A 20,479-nucleotide genomic window follows, 5' to 3' on the forward strand; every position below is an offset into this window, starting at 1 on the left:
TGCAGCTTCTTCTCTCCAGAATGTCCATGACCCCTTCAAGTGCAGCTTCTTCTCTCCAGAATGTCGAAGATCACCTTCAAGTGCAGCTTCTTCTCTCCAGAATGTCCAAGATCACCTTCAAGTGCAGCTTCTTCTCTCCAGAATGTCCATGACCCCCTTAAAGTGCAGTCTCTTCTCTCCAGAATGTCCAAAATCACCTTCAAGTGCAGCTTCTTCTCTCCAGAATGTCCATGACCCCTTAAAGTGCAATCTCTTCTCTTCAGAATGTCCATGACCCCCTTAAAGTGCAATCTCTTCTCTTCAGAATGTCCATGACCCCCTTAAAGTGCAGTCTCTTCTCTTCAGAATGTCCAAGATCACCTTCAAGTGCAGCTTCTTCTCTCCAGAATGTCCATGACCCCCTTAAAGTGCAATCTCTTCTCTCCAGAATGTCCATGACTCCCTTAAAGTGCAGTCTCTTATCTCCAGAATGTCCAAGATCACCTTCAAGTGCAGCTTCTTCTCCCCAGAATGTCCATGACCCCCTTAAAGTGCAGCATCTTCTCTCCAGAATGTCCAAGATCACCTTCAAGTGCAGTTTCTTTTCTCCAGAATGTCCATGACCCCATTAAAGTGCAGTCTCGTCTCTTCAGAATGTCCAAGATCACCTTCTCTCCAGAATGTCCATGACCCCCTTAAAGTGCAGTCTCGTCTCTTCAGAATGTCCATGACCCCCGTAAAGTGCAGCTTCTTCTCTCCAGAATGTCCATGACCCTCTTAAAGTGCAATCTCTTCTCTCCAGAATGTCCAAGATCACCTTCAAGTGCAGCTTCTTCTCTGCAGAATGTCCAGACCCCCTTAAAGTGCAGTCTCGTCTCTTCAGAATGTCCAAAATCACCTTCAAGTGCAGCTTCTTCTCTCCAGAATGTCCATGACCCCCTTCATGTGCAGCTTCTTCTCTCCAGAATGTCGAAGATCACCTTCAAGTGCAGCTTCTTCTCTCCAGAATGTCCAAGATCACCTTCAAGTGCAGCTTCTTCTCTCCAGAATGTCCAAGATCACCTTCAAGTGCAGCTTCTTCTCTCCAGAATGTCCATGACCCCCTTAAAGTGCAGTCTCTTCTCTCCAGAATGTCCATGACCCCTTAAAGTGCAATCTCTTCTCTCCAGAATGTCCAAGATCACCTTCAAGTGCAGTCTCTTCTCTCCAGAATGTCCAAGATCACCTTCAAGTGCAGCTTCTTCTCTCCAGAATGTCCATGATCCCCTTAAAGTGCAGTCTCTTCTCTCCAGAATGTCCAAAATCACCTTCAAGTGCAGCTTCTTCTCTCCAGAATGTCCAAGATCACCTTCAAGTGCAGCTTCTTCTCTCCAGAATGTCCAAGATCACCTTCAAGTGCAGCTTCTTCTCTCCAGAATGTCCAAGATCACCTTCAAGTGCAGCTTCTTCTCTCCAGAATGTCCATGACCCCCTTAAAGTGCAGTCTCGTCTCTTCAGAATGTCCAAGATCACCTTAAAGTGCAGCTTCTTCTCTCCAGAATGTCCAAGATCACCTTCAAGTGCAGCTTCTTCTCTCCAGAATGTCCATGACCCCCTTAAAGTGCAGTCTCTTCTCTCCAGAATGTCCAAGATCACCTTCAAGAGCAGCTTCTTCTCTCCAGAATGTCCATGACCCCCTTAAAGTGCAGCTTCTTCTCTCCAGAATGTCCAAGATCACCTTCAAGTGCAGCTTCTTCTCTCCAGAATGTCCATGACCCCCTTAAAGTGCAGTCTCGTCTCTTCAGAATGTCCAAAATCACCTTCAAGTGCAGCTTCTTCTCTCCAGAATGTCCAAGATCACCTTCAAGTGCAGCTTCTTCTCTCCAGAATGTCCATGACCCCCTTAAAGTGCAATGTCTTCTCTCCAGAATGTCCATGACCCCCTTAAAGTGCAGTCTCTTATCTCCAGAATGTCCATGACCCCCTTAAAGTGCAATCTCTTCTCTCCAGAATGTCCATGACCCCCTTAAAGTGCAGTCTCTTCTCTCCAGAATGTCCAAGATCACCTTCAAGTCCAGCTTCTTCTCTCCAGAATGTCCATGACCCCCTTAAAGTGCAGTCTCGTCTCTTCAGAATGTCCAAAATCACCTTCAAGTGCAGCTTCTTCTCTCCAGAATGTCCAAGATCACCTTCAAGTGCAGCTTCTTCTCTCCAGAATGTCCATGACCCCCTTAAAGTGCAATCTCTTCTCTTCAGAATGTCCATGACCCCCTTAAAGTGCAGTCTCTTATCTCCAGAATGTCCAAGATCACCTTCAAGTGCAGCTTCTTCTCCCCAGAATGTCCATGACCCCCTTAAAGTGCAGCTTCTTCTCTCCAGAATGTCCAAGATCACCTTCAGTGCAGCTTCTTCTCCCAGAATGTCCATGACCCCTTAAAGTGCAGCATCTTCTCTCCAGAATGTCCAAGATCACCTTCAAGTGCAGTTTCTTTTCTCCAGAATGTCCATGACCCCATTAAAGTGCAGTCTCGTCTCTTCAGAATGTCCAAGATCACCTTCAAGTGCAGCTTCTTCTCTGCAGAATGTCCATGACCCCCTTAAAGTGCAGTCTCGTCTCTTCAGAATGTCCAAGATCACCTTCAAGTGCAGCTTCTTCTCTGCAGAATGTCCATGACCCCCTTAAAGTGCAGTCTCGTCTCTTCAGAATGTCCATGACCCCCGTAAAGTGCAGCTTCTTCTCTCCAGAATGTCCATGACCCTCTTAAAGTGCATTCTCTTCTCTCCAGAATGTCCAAGATCACCTTCAAGTGCAGCTTCTTCTCTGCAGAATGTCCATGACCCCCTTAAAGTGCAGTCTCGTCTCTTCAGAATGTCCAAAATCACCTTCAAGTGCAGCTTCTTCTCTCCAGAATGTCCATGACCCCTTCAAGTGCAGCTTCTTCTCTCCAGAATGTCGAAGATCACCTTCAAGTGCAGCTTCTCTCCAGAATGTCCAAGATCACCTTCAAGTGCAGCTTCTTCTCTCCAGAATGTCCATGACCCCCTTAAAGTGCAGTCTCTTCTCTCCAGAATGTCCATGACCCCTTAAAGTGCAATCTCTTCTCTCCAGAATGTCCAAGATCACCTTCAAGTGCAGTCTCTTCTCTCCAGAATGTCCAAGATCACCTTCAAGTGCAGCTTCTTCTCTCCAGAATGTCCATGACCCCCTTAAAGTGCAGTCTCTTCTCTCCAGAATGTCCAAAATCACCTTCGAGTGCAGCTTCTTCTCTCCAGAATGTCCAAGATCACCTTCAAGTGCAGCTTCTTCTCTCCAGAATGTCCAAGATCACCTTCAAGTGCAGCTTCTTCTCTCCAGAATGTCCGACATCACCTTCAAGTGCAGCTTCTTCTCTCCAGAATGTCCATGACCCCCTTAAAGTGCAGTCTCGTCTCTTCAAAATGTCCAAGATCACCTTCAAGTGCAGCTTCTTCTCTCCAGAATGTCGAAGATCACCTTCAAGTGCAGCTTCTTCTCTCCAGAATGTCCATGACCCCCTTAAAGTGCAGTCTCTTCTCTCCAGAATGTCCAAGATCACCTTCTTCTCTCCAGAATGTCCATGACCCCCTTAAAGTGCAGCTTCTTCTCTCCAGAATGTCCAAGATCACCTTCAAGTGCAGCTTCTTCTCTCCAGAATGTCCATGACCCCCTTAAAGTGCAGTCTCGTCTCTTCAGAATGTCGAAGATCACCTTCAAGTGCAGCTTTTTCTCTCCAGAATGTCCATGACCCCCTTAAAGTGCAGTCTCGTCTCTTCAGAATGTCCAAAATCACCTTCAAGTGCAGCTTCTTCTCTCCAGAATGTCCAAGATCACCTTCAAGTGCAGCTTCTTCTCTCCAGAATGTCCATGACCCCCTTAAAGTGCAATGTCTTCTCTCCAGAATGTCCATGACCCCCTTAAAGTGCAGTCTCTTATCTCCAGAATGTCCATGACCCCCTTAAAGTGCAATCTCTTCTCTCCAGAATGTCCATGACCCCCTTAAAGTGCAGTCTCTTCTCTCCAGAATGTCCAAGATCACCTTCAAGTCCAGCTTCTTCTCTCCAGAATGTACATGACCCCCTTAAAGTGCAGTCTCTTCTCTCCAGAATGTCCATGACCCCCTTAAAGTGCAGTCTCGTCTCTTCAGAATGTCCAAAATCACCTTCAAGTGCAGCTTCTTCTCTCCAGAATGTCCAAGATCACCTTCAAGTGCAGCTTCTTCTCTCCAGAATGTCCATGACCCCCTTAAAGTGCAATCTCTTCTCTTCAGAATGTCCATGACCCCCTTAAAGTGCAGTCTCTTCTCTCCAGAATGTCCAAGATCACCTTCAAGTGCAGCTTCTTCTCTCCAGAATGTCCAAGATCACCTTCAAGTTCTTCTTCTCTCCAGAATGTCCATGACCCCTTAAAGTGCAGTCTCTTCTCTCCAGAATGTCCATGACCCTTAAAGTGCAGTCTCGTCTCTTCAGAATGTCCAAGATCACCTTCAAGTGCAGCTTCTTCTCTCCAGAATGTCCAAGATCACCTTCAAGTGCAGCTTCTTCTCTCCAGAATGTCCATGACCCCCTTAAAGTGCAATCTCTTCTCTCCAGAATGTCCATGACCCCCTTAAAGTGCAGTCTCTTCTCTCCAGAATGTCCAAGATCACCTTCAAGTGCAGCTTCTTCTCTCCAGAATGTCCATGACCCCCTTAAAGTGCAGCTTCTTCTCTCCAGAATGTCCAAGATCACCTTCAAGTGCAGCTTCTTCTCTCCAGAATGTCCATGACCCCCTTAAAGTGCAGTCTCTTCTCTCCAGAATGTCTATGATCCCCTTAAAGTGCAGTCTCGTCTCTTCAGAATGTCCGACATCACCTTCAAGTGCAGCTTCTTCTCTCCAGAATGTCCATGACCCCCTTAAAGTGCAGTCTCGTCTCTTCAGAATGTCCATGACCCCCTTAAAGTGCAATCTCTTCTCTTCAGAATGTCCATGACCCCCTTAAAGTGCAATCTCTTCTCTCCAGAATGTCCAAGATCACCTTCAAGTGCAGCTTCTTCTCTCCAGAATGTCCATGACCCCCTTAAAGTGCAGTCTCTTCTTTCCAGAATGTCCATGACCCCCTTAAAGTGCAGTCTCTTCTCTCCAGAATGTCCATGACCCCCTTAAAGTGCAGTCTCGTCTCTTCAGAATGTCCAAGATCACCTTCAAGTGCAGCTTCTTCTCTCCAGAATGTCCATGACCCCCTTAAAGTGCAGTCTCGTCTCTTCAGAATGTCCAAAATCACCTTCAAGTGCAGCTTCTTCTCTCCAGAATGTCCATGACCCCCTTAAAGTGCAATCTCTTCTCTCCAGAATGTCCATGACCCCCTTAAAGTGCAGTCTCTTCTTTCCAGAATGTCCATGACCCCCTTAAAGTGCAGTCTCTTCTTTCCAGAATGTCCATGATCACCTTCAAGTGCAGCTTCTTCTCTCCAGAATGTCCAAGATCACCTTCAAGTGCAGCTTCTCTCCAGAATGTCCATGACCCCCTTAAAGTGCAATCTCTTCTCTCCAGAATGTCCATGACCCCCTTAAAGTGCAGTCTCTTCTCTCCAGAATGTCCAAGATCACCTTCAAGTGCAGCTTCTTCTCTCCAGAATGTCCATGACCCCCTTAAAGTGCAGTCTCTTCTCTCCAGAATGTCCAAGATCACCTTCAAGTGCAGCTTCTCTCCAGAATGTCCATGACCCCCTTAAAGTGCAATCTCTTCTCTCCAGAATGTCCATGACCCCCTTAAAGTGCAGTCTCTTCTCTTCAGAATGTCCATGACCCCCTTAAAGTGCAATCTCTTCTCTCCAGAATGTCCAAGATCACCTTCAAGTGCAGCTTCTTCTCTCCAGAATGTCCATGACCACCTTAAAGTGCAGTCTCTTCTTTCCAGAATGTCCATGACCCCCTTAAAGTGCAGTCTCTTCTCTCCAGAATGTCCAAGATCACCTTCAAGTGCAGCCTCAGAGCTCCCTGGACAATTTCAAATGAGAGTGCCCCTGTCCCCCAAGTGTTGAGTCATGCTAAATATCAGAGGTGCAATAGAAAAAACCTAATCTGCCTCTTTGCTGGAAAGAATAATCTAGGAATTTATGTTGTGTTTCAGCTTGTCAAACAGAAATAAATATTTTTAATGAAAATTACCCTCATGACATGAAGAACAGCCACAGTATCCATACCACAGAAAGACTCATTAGCGAATGCTCTGTGAAGAAAATATGATAATTATAACTGAATGGAGTCCTTATACACAGTACCTGAATAACGGGCGTATTGACACAGCAGTAGACCACGGTTCAACAAATACCACCAAGAGCAGTTAAGTGGAGTACAAGAAAAAATTCAAACCAATGCTAAGAAGGGCCAAGGAAAGAAAGTCCAATAGTCAAGTAACAACTGTAATGAAGGTTGGTGTGCTTTAGAAAGAACATTCCTGTCCAGTGAAATGCTAGTTTAAAAATAAAGAAACAAAGAAGCAACAAAATGAGAAAAACCCATTAAACAATAAATATAGCAATGCCTCATATCAATCCTCCAGAAACAGGAATGACATTTACAGCATTTTTGAAATATTGCCCATCCTTATATTTGTCTTTTTTTTTTTTAAAGTAAATAAAAAATGTCCGTATCAGTCATATTCAATAGAAAGGTTTACAGTAAACAAATTGTGGTGATATGATGGTACAGCATCACAACACCCAACTTTACTTTCAAGTACTAGCTTTTCTTCATTAACTTTAAGAAAATTTTTTTTTTTTTACTTTATTTGCTGAATGTCACAAAATCTTCAAATGTTTTGTCCTTTTAACATGTTAATTAACACAAATACATCAAAATCCCAATTAGGGAAAATAAAAATGTTCATTAATATTTTATTTATAAGGCTGAAATATAACTATCTTACTAGAAATTGTAAAAGTATTTAAATCAGGACAGAAAACGGAGATATTAATTCTACATAATTTAACAGCTCACTATCACAGAGATCTGAAAGTTTGGAAAAGTCTATTATATAAACACATTCTCATTACATGTTGACATATTAAAACAAAGGAAATTGGTTAAAATCATTACTTACTGTCCATATATGATAAAAAAGATTTACAACTGTTCAGTTATAAAGTTTCTTCCAATTTCTATTTACAGAAATGACCCATCTCTCCATTAATATTTAATCTTTTGGTTTCTCCTGTAGTCAATTTACCATATTAGAAACACACACCAGAGAGAGATCTGTGTACCTCATTCATCTCTCTCTCATCTGGTTCAGTAAACTTTTATTAAAAAAACCTTACTAACAGTTTATTTCAAATCATTTACAGCACAGTAAACAACAGTAAGATTTCCAATGATTGTTCATTTTCTGATATTTGTTTAACTTACTATTCATTCCCAACTGTTTATCATAAACTATGAAACTGTATGGTTTCTCTTCAAAGTGCATTATTCACTTCATTTTTAAGATAGAGTTACTTTGAAATCACTTTTCACAATTTCCAAATCACTACGGTCCCTCATAATGTGTGTCCTTTTGTGATATATTAACCCTTTATTTGTTTTAAACTGTTTATCACATATTACACAAACGTAAGGTTTCACCACACTATGTATTCGTTCATGTTTTTTCAAGCTACAGTTACTTCTAAATTGTTTTCCACAAACATCACAACTGTAAGGTTTCTCTCCAGTGTGTATTCTGTGATGTATTTTGAATTCCTGATTTGTTCTAAAGTCTTTTCCACAAACTTTACAACTGTAAGGTTTCAGCCCAGTATGACCGTTGCATGTTGTTTTAAGTTACAATTACTTGGAAATTGTTTTCCACAAAAGTTACAACTGTAAGGTTTCTCCCCAGTATGTAGTCTTTCATGTATTTTTAAGCTATCACTAGTTCCAACTTGTTTTCCACAAAATTTACAACAGTAAGGTTTTTCCCCTGTATGTATTCTTTGATGTCTCTTTAATTCAGCATTTGTTTTAAAGTCTTTTCCACAAACAACACAACAGTAAGGTTTCTCCTCTGTATGTCTTCTCTCATGTTGTTTTAATTCGTTATTTGTTCGAAACTTTTTCTCACAAACTGAACAACAGTAAGGTTTTTCCACAGAGTGTTTCTTTTTGTGTGTTGTTAAGTCACAAGTTGATTTAAAGTCTTTTCCACAAATTGTACAACAGTAAGGTTTTTCCCCAGTGTGTATTCGTTCATGATATTTTACTGTATTACTTGTTCTGAACTGTTTACCACACACTTCACAACTGTAGGGTCTCTCCCCAGTATGTATTCGTTCATGAACTTTTAAGCTAGCATTACATCTAAACCGTTTTCCACACACTACACAGCTGTAAGGTTTTTCTCCAGTATGTATTCGTTCATGTTTTTGTAACTCCCAATTTATCCTGAAGTCTCTTCCGCAAAGGTCACATCTGTAAGGTTTCTCCCCAGTATGAATTCGTTCATGAATTTTTAATCCATTATTTGTTTGAAAGTGTTTTCCACAAACTCCACAACAGTAGAGTTTTTCCTCAGAATGTGTTTGTTTGTGTCTTTTCATGTTGCCATTAGTTGCAAACTGTTTTTCACAAACATCACAACTATAAGGTTTCTCCCCTGTATGTATTCTTTGATGTACTTTTAACCCATTATTAGTTACAAACCATTTTCCACAACTATTACAACCATAAGGTTTCTCTCTGTTATTTCTTTTTTTCAATTTTAAAATATAATTCTTTCTCAACAGTTTAATAGATACTGTATTTCCACCAGTATGTGTTTTTTTATGGTATTTTAATGCATAATTTGTTCTAAACTGTTTATCACATATTGCACAAGTGTAAGGTTTTAGCCCAGCATGTGTTTGTTCATGTGTTCTTAAATTGCTGCTACTTACAAAGTGTTTTCCACAAATGTCACATGTGTATGGCTTCTCCCCAGTGTGGATTCTTTCATGTAATTTTAAATCCCAATTTTTTCTAAACACTTTTCCACAAGTTGCACAACTATAAGGTTTCCCTCTGGTATGTATTTTTTCATGATGTTTTAAGTAGGTACTTGTTCTAAACACTTTTCCACAAGTTGCACAACTATTAGGTTTCTCTCCATTATGCATTCGTTCATGACGTTTTAAGAAATGCTTCATTATGAAGACTTTTCCACATGTTGCACAACTGTAAGATTTATCTCCAATATGTATTTCTTCATGCTTTATCAATTTATCATTAAAACTAAATTGCTTGCTACAAACTTCAAATTTGTACAGTTTCTTTCCACACAGTATTCTCTCTCGTGTTGTTTCACATTATCAGATGTTACACTTTCCTTTCCACATGGTTGTTTTATGTTACTTCCATTTAAATTTGTTTTTCCACAAACATCAATGTTTAGTCTTGAAGATTTCACATCTTTAAATTGATCTTCTTGTTTTAAAAGATGACAATCAGGAAAACTGCTTCCACAACAGGAGTTCACACAGGTCTTTATATCTGAAATAAAAATATCTGATACAACACACATAATTTAAACTAGTTCTATTGGTACGTTAAAGTGTGTATGTAACAACATTTTAAAAAGTTACATTCAATATTTAACTAAACCACTTTGTAACCAATGTATATCAATAAACTAGACATCAAAATATGGCTAATAAATCATATATTACATTACTTCAGAGTTAGGTTTTTATTTGTCTAATTAAATGTTTTTAAAATTCCCCAATCTCCATTAGTGTGACATTTGTTCTCTAGGTCTTCTCTCTTCTGTTATTTACCACCTGTCTAAGAAGTATGGAGTTTAACATATTTATACATAATAATACAGAAATTACTGAGGTAAAGTCTAATTTTTATATCTTTCAATCTTGTTTGTTATGGAGCCAAACTAAAATAGACTCATTAACCATGATAAATTTCCTGAAGATCTACATACTTCATTAAAAGTTTTCAGAGGAAATATGATGGTTATTTTGGGGTTAATAGGTTAATGTAATCAACCTCATATGGAAAGAGTTTACACTCTAATAAAACAGTTTTAACAAATCACTTTTCATACCAATCAACAGTAAAGGTTCTGAAGCTGTTGTTCAAATTGAATTTTTTACAGATAACCCTTTCATTCCAGATAGGGTGAAATCCACCCAGTTTGTAACCATGAAAGTATCCATGAGAGTAATTATACTATGATTTTTTATAATATATGCATATGTTTACAAAATGTTTGTAAGTTATTGTAAATATTACAAGTCTTTCATATACAAAATCTCAGTTTTTAAAGTTCTTATATATCTAAAGACATCTAAGAAATAATTTTTTTTGGGGTTTGATATATACATTTGAATAACTGATGAACAATAAATTTCTATATCAATGCCACAGAATTCTAAGCTGTATTTGGGTCTAAAAAAATTCTGATATTTTGAGCAGACTGAAGGCATAACTTACTTCCTTGAAATCATGATTTGAAAGAACCAAACTGCTTCTAATACATAAATTGGCTGACAAAAAACACTAGGGAGATTCTAAGAGCTGTCAATTGGTTACATAAATGTCACATATTAAATAAAGTGTACAAAAGGAACCAGTTCCACTCTGTTTGATTAAGTACATGAGCAATATGTCAAGAAATAAAAATTATAGGATATTTTATATTATCAGTAATTTGAAATTATTAGCAAAAATGGAAATAACACACCATGTTGAATACATAGGTATACACTGGACTAATTCTTAAATCAATTATACAAATATGCTGATGCAATGTCACAAACTTTGTTTTCAACTATTAATTAAACTGGATTGAGTTTTAGAGAACTTTCATAACTGTAACAAGCTGAATATCACTAAATCTTCTGATGTTTTGTTTCAAACATATTGATCAACATCAGTACTCTAAAGTTCCTGTCCAAAAAATCCTAAATTTAAGTTAAATAAATATCTATAAATGTAAAGATCTTGAAAGATTAAATATCTCATAAATATATAGTTCTTTTATCAAGTTTGGGTTTTGTTTGGTTCCTTTTGAATTTCATATAAACCTACAGGATGACTATCTACACCAGCCATCCATAATTTAGCACAGATAGTCTACAAAGGACAGCTATTCAACACCACCCACCACCAATTCATGGGCTACACTTTTACCAATGAATAGAGATTTATCATCTCAATATAACACTCCCGTGGTAGAGAGGACATGAATGTTCGGTGACAGAGGCCACAAACTGTGAATTGAGCTCCTTAACCAGCAGTCCAGCAAGTTTGAGACACATCTCTTCTACAAGATGCAGTGTAAGCAAGTGTTTCAGCATAAAAAAAGTAAAAGACAGAGGGTTCATGACCACCACAAAGTCCTAGAACCTAAAGGATGTAAATATTGAGGAACTAAGTCATCACAATGTATTTTATATACAGATTGAAATATTAACCCATGGAAACCATTACTATCAAAGTCTATACATAAAGAACTACAATTATAAGAGAAACTGCAAAGCTAGAAAGTTTCCTTCCATTTCATTTTATAGAAATAATGACTGTTCACTACAGCCATTTCCACTAACTTACTAGTGACATATTTTGTCACTTGATCACTTCCTAACATTTCAGACAATAATTACTAAATAAAGGTGTAACAAAAACACAATAAACACAGATCTTGTACACAACAAATAATCTGGGTACATAGTTCAGTAACTTTTAAAAATTACCAAGTATCTAACATAGTCTTTTAAGTTACAATGAATTTACAGTTTGTAGGAGACATATATACATACCAGATGTACTTTCCAACCTAGATTCAGTACATTGTTGTAATTCAGTTTTCACACTAATAACACCATATTCTGAATTATCCAAATCATCATCACTGTTGACACTAAATTTTGAAATGACCTCATCTTTTGGTAGGTCATGAGGCTGTTCTGTTTTAACTGTGACAAAGATATCCTAAAATAAAACACATTCAACAGGTTAATATAAACATATACACATCATTTGCAGTGAACTAGTTGAAAATATGATAAAAGTCTACCATGTTACATATAACAAACAAAATTAAACCTATTTTGATCTTTTTGTCAATAAGTACAGAAACAAAGTTTATAAAATTTAAACAAAAGCTGTTTAATTTGTTATGTATTTATATTGACATGCAAGTTTTGCAGATAAAAACATTATTAAAAGGAAAAATTTAATAACCAAACATTTTATTATGTTAGCAAATACACAAAGGAAAATAGTGAAATTTATAAGGATATATGATCAGAAATGAAACAGATTTTCTGATGTCCAGTTTGATATTTTGTTGATTCCAGGTTTCACAGAAAAGTAAAAAATACAAAAACAGATGCAAATATTTGTGTACAGTGCAACAAGAAGATTGGTGTAACAACAGCCATAATTTCATGTTCCATGCACTGAAAATAGGTTTCTGATAGATACCTCCTCTCATGCATAACACTTCTGTTGATCTCAGACTTTAACTCATTAAAAATCATCATCTTACACACTAGCTTCTTTAGATCCCTCAGTTCTTGCTACTCATTTAATCATCAGTGTGAATGTGACAACATCCATCAATAAGAGTTTGATACATTGGTTGAGCACCTGGCTCCATCTGTACAACATTCTGTTTAAATCACTTGATACATTGGTTGAGCACCTGGCTCCATCTGTGCAACATTCTGTTTAAATCAGTTTTGAGATTAGGAACACCTTAACATAACATGGTGTTTAGGAAAGAGAAGAGACTTCCCTCTTGACTGTCCCATCCTCTCAGCGAAACTAAAACTATTAAATAATAAAAAAATAAAGCCAGCTGTTATCATTCGTATATATATATCAAGCTTTCTAAACTCACTCAAATATACTGCTTCTACAACATCCAAAGGAAATCCATTCTATAAACCAATCACCTCATACAAAAACTAAAATTATCTTAGATAAGGATGGTTTTTACCCCACCTAAATTTATATTTGTATCCCTTAGTTTTATTATTCTCACTGTTAAGTATGAAAAATGTTGATGCATCAGTAATATCAACTTATTTAACAATTCTAATCAGATACCAACTCTTAACACATCTTAACTTTCCCAGTCACTATTCTAGTAGCACTTCTCTAATCACTTTCAACAATGCAATGTCTTTCCTAAGGAGAGGAGCCCAATATTCGAAGTGTGGCCTGATCAGTGCAATGAAATTATAAATTCTCTAGACATGTATTCAATATTACTCTAGATCAGGGTTTCCCAACTGGTGGGTCGTGACCCCCCAGAGGGTCGCACAGCCTTGGCAGGGGAGTCGCGTAGCCTTGTTAGAAGTAGCTTGGGATAACATTAATTTTATTTCAACAATTACATTTTCAAGTTGCGAGTGCCAAAAGGTTGGGAGCCCCTGGTATAGATACAACCTGAACTCCTATTTGCCTTAGCAACACTGCAGAGATGGCTCAAGAAACTGACCAACCATGACACCAAGATCTTTTTCTTACATGACACTGTTAAGGTTATTTATATCCAAATTATGATAACCCACATGCATTATATTGTATGTATTATAATTAAAACCAACCTGTCATTCATTTACCCAATACACTAAATGATCAAAATCCTTTCATAAAGCAGCAGCATCCTCTTCACAGCCAGTAACATTCAAGATCTTGATACCATCAGTAAATTTATACAATTTATTGAACATTTCCTCATGTATGTCATTAATGTAAATCAAAAAGAACATTGGTCCTAAGACTGAACTCTGAGGTACACCACTTGTGACAATAAACCAGTGTGACTGAACTACATTTATAAGAACCCTCTACTTTCTTACATCAACCCACACTTGTATCTATCTTAGTTAACTTATAACCCACACTTATAGAAATAAGTTTCTTTAGAAGCCTTTTATGTGATACCTTGTCAAATACTTTATGAAAATCCAGATTATTCAACTTTACCCTAATCTACATATGAAGTAACATTTCAAAGAATGTCAGAAGATTTGCAAGGCAATATTTTTCCTTTTGTAAAACTGTGTTTACTGTCTAATAAAATTCTATACTTTGTTAAATGAGTTTGGAAAGTATCTTTTTATCAGACTCTCCAAAACTTTTCCCACATTTGATGTAAGACTCATAAGCCTATAATTACTGAGTCAACTTATGTTATCTCCCTTGAAGATATGAGTGGCATTAGCTAATTTACAATCTGTTGATACTTGTCCACTGTTCAAAGACTTACAAAATATTGTGGCAAGTGTCTCACATATCTAATCCTTGACCTCCATTAAAATCCATGGGGAATATTATCTGTCCCACGAGTCTTATGATTCTTTAGACATCTCTGTTTTATTCTAACAAGTTCAGAATTTATTCAGTTGTCTTATTAAACTTTGTTTTCATCTATCAGTTGTTCAAGATGAGGAATATTGCTCAAGTTTTCATTAATAAAAACTAAGGAAAAAGTAGAATTTAATAACTTAGCTATCTTATGTTCATTGTATAAAAGTCTTTCTTTATCATCCCTGAAAGGCTCTATATCTCCATCCTAACATTTTGTTTACTCCTGAAGTACATAAACTTTTTTATACATCCTTTTGGATGTCCTAGTTTCCCGTTTCACCAACTTTATACATCCTTTTGGACGTCCTAGTTTCCCGTTTCACCAACTTTATACATCCTTTTGGACGTCCTAGTTTCCCGTTTCACCAACTTTATACATCCTTTTGGACGTCCTAATTTCCCGTTTCACCAACTTTATACACCCTTTTCGACGTCTTAGTTTCCCATTTCACCAACTTTATACATCCTTTTGGACGTCCTAGTTTCCCGTTTCACCAACTTTATACATCCTTTTGACGCCCCAGTTTCCCGTTTCACCAACTTTATACATCCTTTTGGACGCCCTAGTTTCCCGTTTCACCAACTTTATACATCCTTTTGGACGTCCTAGTTTCCCGTTTCACCAACTTTATACATCCTTTTGGACGTCCTAATTTCCCGTTTCACCAACTTTATACACCCTTTTCGACGTCTTAGTTTCCCATTTCACCAACTTTCTTAATCTTCTGTAATACCAATCAATTTATATTTCTTAAATTTGTGATGCTTTTTATAAATTTTAATTTCTTGTACTCATCATGAGCCAACCCGTTCTTTTGTAATTTCAACTACTCTTTTCTTTCTGTAAGGAATATAATTGTTTTGAATATTGAAAAAAATATTTCTTTAAAAACTTGCCACATTTGATCAGTATCTCCAGATAACTCAGCTGTCCAATTCACAACAGATAATTCTTGTTGTATCCCTTCAAAATGTTTTTTCAGAAATGTGTATCATTATTCCCAATTTCCATGTGTACCAAAACATGAAATATTAAATAACAAAGCAATGATTACTGACATCAAGTTGTTCCTCAGTATCCAACATTTCTGTATTAGAAGTTAACATACATCTAAAATATCATTATTTCTGGTTGGTTCCTTGAGCAATTGGTGATGAAATCCATCTTAAACAGTTTCCAGAAACCTTTCTCATGGTTTGACTCTAGCATTTCCCAATCTATGTGACTGATACTAAAATCATTCATAATTATATCTTCATTAACAGCTGAAATATTAATGTCATTATAAAGTTTCTCACTAATTTCATCAGTTTCATCTGGTGGTCTGTAACATCATATCCACTAAAAATATCCTTCCAATTGAAATTTGTTGCTCAACAAAATAGGTTCTTTGTAACTACAGTTATTACTTTTAGCACTAAGGGTACTTCTTCTTACTTCCTGTGGGCAAGGTTAAACCTGAGGTCTTTAAAACTTCAAGCTAGTGCTATACCAACTGAACTAATGTATTAACCAACATTGAACTGCACTTCATATCAATCCAAAGTATATTGATTTCATCTTTAACTGTACAATTATCTTACTGGTAAGAAATTAGTATTATTATTGCAAAACTAATAATTAAACACACACACACAAAATTCAGATTTTCAATATGGGCCAAATTCTTTATAGTAAATATCTGTGAAATTTTGTGAAAAAATCTCAACACCAAACAAACAGCATACAGTCCAATTCAACACCAAACAAACAGCACACAGTCCAATTCAACACCAAACAAACAGCACACAGTCCAACTGTTTTAAAATATAATATTAAAACAAGTCATACTTAGATACAAATGCTTGTTACATTGTTTGTATACAGAGCTTTAAATAATTTTCTTGTGCAAAGTCCACATAGTCTGGTTCAATTACTTTAGAACACAGCTGAAAAGACAAATTATTCTTCTCTACTCTGTTGTTACAATACATTTTGCAATAATTTCACTTTATGTGCTGTCACTTTACTCACAATCACAAAGTCTGGAACACATTATCAAAACTAAATTATCAACACATATTTTTACCTCCACAGAGGACTAGAATGTTCTTCATACAACTAGACATTATGATACCATATTACTCAGTTACCACAATTGCTGTTGCTCAATATAATATGGTCTTTACAGCTAAGTTCACTACTGTTAACCCTAATACGTCTCTAACTTTCTGAATATCATTGTTCTTAGCTGATGCCTCCCTTCAATGTAAAAGCTTAAGGTTCTCTTGAAGTCCTACTGTCAACTTCCCACAGTTTATACTAATATTTATCTGTTTCCACAACTCTAGTTATGGTAGCTTCCAACTTTTCAAACAACTTGCAAACTGAAAATCCTCACTACTTGGTTCCTTAGTAGTTCAGAGTTCTCAAATAAAACTCATTCACTGCACCTAACAAACTTGGTCTTGAGCCTAACAAAGAAATTTTAGTGTTGAAAAACATAAGGGCCTGGAATAGGTACCTCTATGTCTGTAGATGTAGGAGACCACAAAAGTTTTTGGAATGTATCATAACTACACTCCCATGAAGAAGTTGCAAAAAATGAGATTAGGCCCAACAAACAGCCAAGAACTACAAAAGATTAACATGAAGACCTGGTTCTGCAGAAACACAGAGATCTCCACTGTATATAAAATCCTTGAACCAGATGAAGATACAAAAAGAGGAACACCAACTGTAGCATAGTTTCTGTTCAACCATTACGTAAGATATGTATACAAGGAAACTGGAAAAAATGACCTGGAAAACCAACAGATCCAAGAGGAAATTCTGTTGATCTTACAGTTCCCACTGAAGAGAATGTATGACAGCATGTTCCAGAGGAATGAGTGTTTCCAAAAAGGCCAACATCTCCAAAAGACATAGGACCTCTCAAACAGATAGAGAAGAAAAGATACAGTTTTGACCGACAATCTTGCCACATCCCAAGTATGAGGGGATAGAGAAGATGCTATTAAGTGGAAGAGGAAAAAAATGTTTTTTCTAACTTAATCAACTCTTGTAAAAACAAACAAGTATGAAGGAGCCAGTCATCCACATAAATGATGAGTCTCGAAACATAAAAAGATGGCAAGCAAAAGTTACAAAAGATGTAAGTGCTGTGAAACGGAAGAACCCAAACTGGAAAACACATCTTTCTTGAAGAAACCACAGAAAATAGTAATGAGAGAGAACAGGAAATAAGAAGAGATGGGATGAGTGTGTGCTGAGCACCTATTAGAGTGGAAGTTTCTTGTATACACTTTGCACGCTAAATGAGCAAGAAGTCACAGTTTTAAAACAACTCTGGTGCATTAAGGAAGTATTACAGTTATTAACGGATTAAATAAAAGTCCATGATTAAGAGAAGCTTTATACTGAGAAGAGGTATATATTGTAGCAGAAACTTTAATGTTAACATATGTGGATTGTTAGCATTAAAAATACAAAAAAGAACAGTGACAGGTTTGAAGAATAGTTTATTAAAGTTTGTAAATTTCATGATTTCAAATATCACAACACTGATTCTGCTTAAGTCACATAAAGTCCAGGAAAACACCTCTACAATTTTATAACAACTTTTAATAAAAACTACAAAAGTTTTAAACAAAAATTACCTCAGTTTTTCCTTCAACGCAGTTCTCTTGTTGTTCGTCTTTCACTATACCAAACTTTAAAATAGTTTGTAAAGTTCTTTGTTGCAATGAATCAGCTCCCCCTGTTGGTAGAAGTATAAATAGTGTTTATTTGTCTATAATAACACTGAATGTAAATCATGCTTCATTATATTCTACTAAAATACAACACAATGTGTTTAGATCAACAGGTCTGGTGTATAATTTACTCTGTGATATACCAAACTTTAAAATAGTTTGTAAAGATCTTTGTTGTAATGAATCAGCTCCCCCTGTTGGTAAAGTATAAATAGTGTTTATTTGTCTATAATAACACTGAATGTAAATCATGCTTCACTACATTATACTGAAATACAACACAATGTGTTTAGATCAACAGGTCTGGTGTATAATTTACTTTGTGATATACCAAACTTTAAAATAGCTTGTAAAGATCTTTGTTGTAATGAATCAGCTCCCCCTGTTGGTAGAAGTATAAATAGTGTTTATTTGTCTATAATAACACTGAATGTAAATCATGCTTCACTACATTATACTGAAATACAACACAATGTGTTTAAGTAAACAGAGAAATATGAATTGTCAAAAAAGTGCTAAAGTTTGGCAACAAGAAGTAAACACTTCAATAAATGGTCCTTGTTTTGTACCTAGGACATATTGGTCCACCAGTCTTGTACCTAGGGCATATTGGTCCACCAGTCTTGTACCTAGGACATATTGGTCCACCAGTCTTGTACCTAGGACATATTGGTCCACCAGTCTTGTACCTAGGACATATTGGTCCACCAGTCTTGTACCTAGAACATATTGGTCCACCAGTCTTGTACTTAGGACGTATTGGTCCACCAGTCTTGTACCTAGGACGTATTGGTCCACCAGTCTTGTACTTAGGACATATTGGTCCACCAGTCTTGTACTTAGGACATATTGGTCCACCAGTCTTGTACTTAGGGACGTATTGGTCCAGTCTTGTACCTAGGACATACTGGTCCACCAGTTTTGTACCTAGGACATACTGGTCCACCAGTTTTGTACCTAGGACATATTGGTCCACCAGTTTTGTACCTAGGACATATTGGTCCACCAAAATACTGCAAAATGTATGGAACATTACATTTCACATATTATTAAAACCACTTTTTTGGCACACAGCATGCAATCGTGACTGGATTGGTATTCAATACCAATCTGCACAGACTGGTATCAATAAAAATGACAGAAAGAAAGATCTGTGAAGAAATACTATCATGGTTCACTCAAGATATTCACAGCTGCATCTAGAACTAGGGAACAGCTCCACCCATTCTAAGGTGAGAGAACACGAATGAACCAGTACTAAACTCTGTATTCAATGGTGACAAAGTCCATCTTAATGAGATGTCAGTACACTGCAGGTTAACTCCTATTGTACTGCAACATAAACCTAAATAACTAAAGTGTCTTCTGCAAGGACACAACAAACATTGCAAGAAAGTTTCAAACTTACAACCTACCCTGATATATGTGATTAGTGATATTTACTAATCAATTATTGAACACTTAAATTAATTGATCACATTCAATTAATCAATTATTGTAGTATTCCTCAAACCAAGTAACAAACAAAGTGACAGCTACTAATTAAGTTGCTTTTTAACTAGTGAGTGTTCTAAAATTCTATAACTTTGAACTTAACAACATACAACTATAACAACAATATTTGGATCTCTTGGATACTTGGAGTAATCAAAAACAGTGATAATAATCCAAATATGGATCAGTTGACTGCCTTTATGACAAGCAATGTAATCTTAATTTTGATTACCCAACTGTTAGAACAACTGATGACAGTACTAATCCAAAGCATTAACTTTGATTATTTTTATAACTTATGATACATATAGAATTTGTTAGAATAAACAAAGATATTAATAAATATAAAAACGTTTACAGGAATAAAAGAAATTGTCTATCTCTAAACCTACCAATTACAATTACAAATTACTATACACTGGGCCATGATGTTTACTGGAGACCAGACTGAAATAATATGGTTTTATCCCTTAAAGTATAATCAACAAAGAATGATATATGTTTGTACCACCCATTAAGAGTTAAGTCTTCAAAACAACATCAATCTGAGAAAAGGAATCTGATATAATGTTGTTCACTATGTCAGAAATATGAGATGTACAAAGGTAAACATGCTGAGAACAAATAAAACATGTCTGGAGATGTGTGTATAGGTTTGTTCTGAATTTTGTGCAAAGCTACTCGGGGGCAATCTACCTTAGCCATCCCATATTTAGCAGTGTAAGACTAGAGAGAAAGCAGCTAGTCATCACCACCCATTACCAACTCTTGGGCTACTCTTTTACCAACGAATAGTGGGATTGACCATCACTTTATGATGCCCCTATGACTGAAAGGGCGAGCATGTTTGGTGTGACGGAGATTCGAACTCGAAACCCTCAAATTACAAGTCAAGTGCCTTAACTACCTTACCATACTGGGTTGTGTGTATAGGTATCCTGACAAT

General features: G+C 36.8%; 3 protein-coding genes across 3 annotated transcripts in view; 1 reads left to right on the plus strand and 2 right to left on the minus strand.

The window, feature by feature from the left end:
* Window positions 1-20,479, plus strand: part of LOC143227570 (uncharacterized) — a 434,192-nt gene that overhangs the window by 184,637 nt on the left and 229,076 nt on the right. The gene's annotated exons all lie outside the window — the stretch shown is intronic.
* Window positions 7,743-9,116, minus strand: LOC143226941 (uncharacterized). The gene has a single exon (XM_076458498.1). The coding sequence runs from the start codon at window positions 9,114-9,116 to the stop codon at window positions 7,743-7,745; it is 1,374 nt and encodes a 457-aa protein (XP_076314613.1).
* Window positions 9,185-20,479, minus strand: part of LOC143226876 (uncharacterized) — a 30,896-nt gene continuing 19,601 nt past the window's right edge. The window contains exons 3-5 of the mRNA XM_076458409.1: window positions 17,944-18,044; window positions 11,742-11,913; window positions 9,185-9,459 (exon numbers count right to left, since the gene is read on the minus strand). Coding sequence (XP_076314524.1) covers window positions 9,185-9,459; window positions 11,742-11,913; window positions 17,944-18,044 — 548 coding nt within the window. The remainder of the gene's footprint in view (window positions 9,460-11,741; window positions 11,914-17,943; window positions 18,045-20,479) is intronic.

Source organism: Tachypleus tridentatus, chromosome 9 (assembly GCF_004210375.1).
Source record: "Tachypleus tridentatus isolate NWPU-2018 chromosome 9, ASM421037v1, whole genome shotgun sequence".
Taxonomy (NCBI): Eukaryota; Metazoa; Arthropoda; class Merostomata; order Xiphosura; family Limulidae; genus Tachypleus; species Tachypleus tridentatus.

Coding starts and splice junctions, on each gene's coding strand:
- LOC143226941 (XM_076458498.1), bottom strand. CDS start 9,116: ATGAAGCATTTCTTAAAACGTCATGAACGAATGCATAATGGAGAGAAA.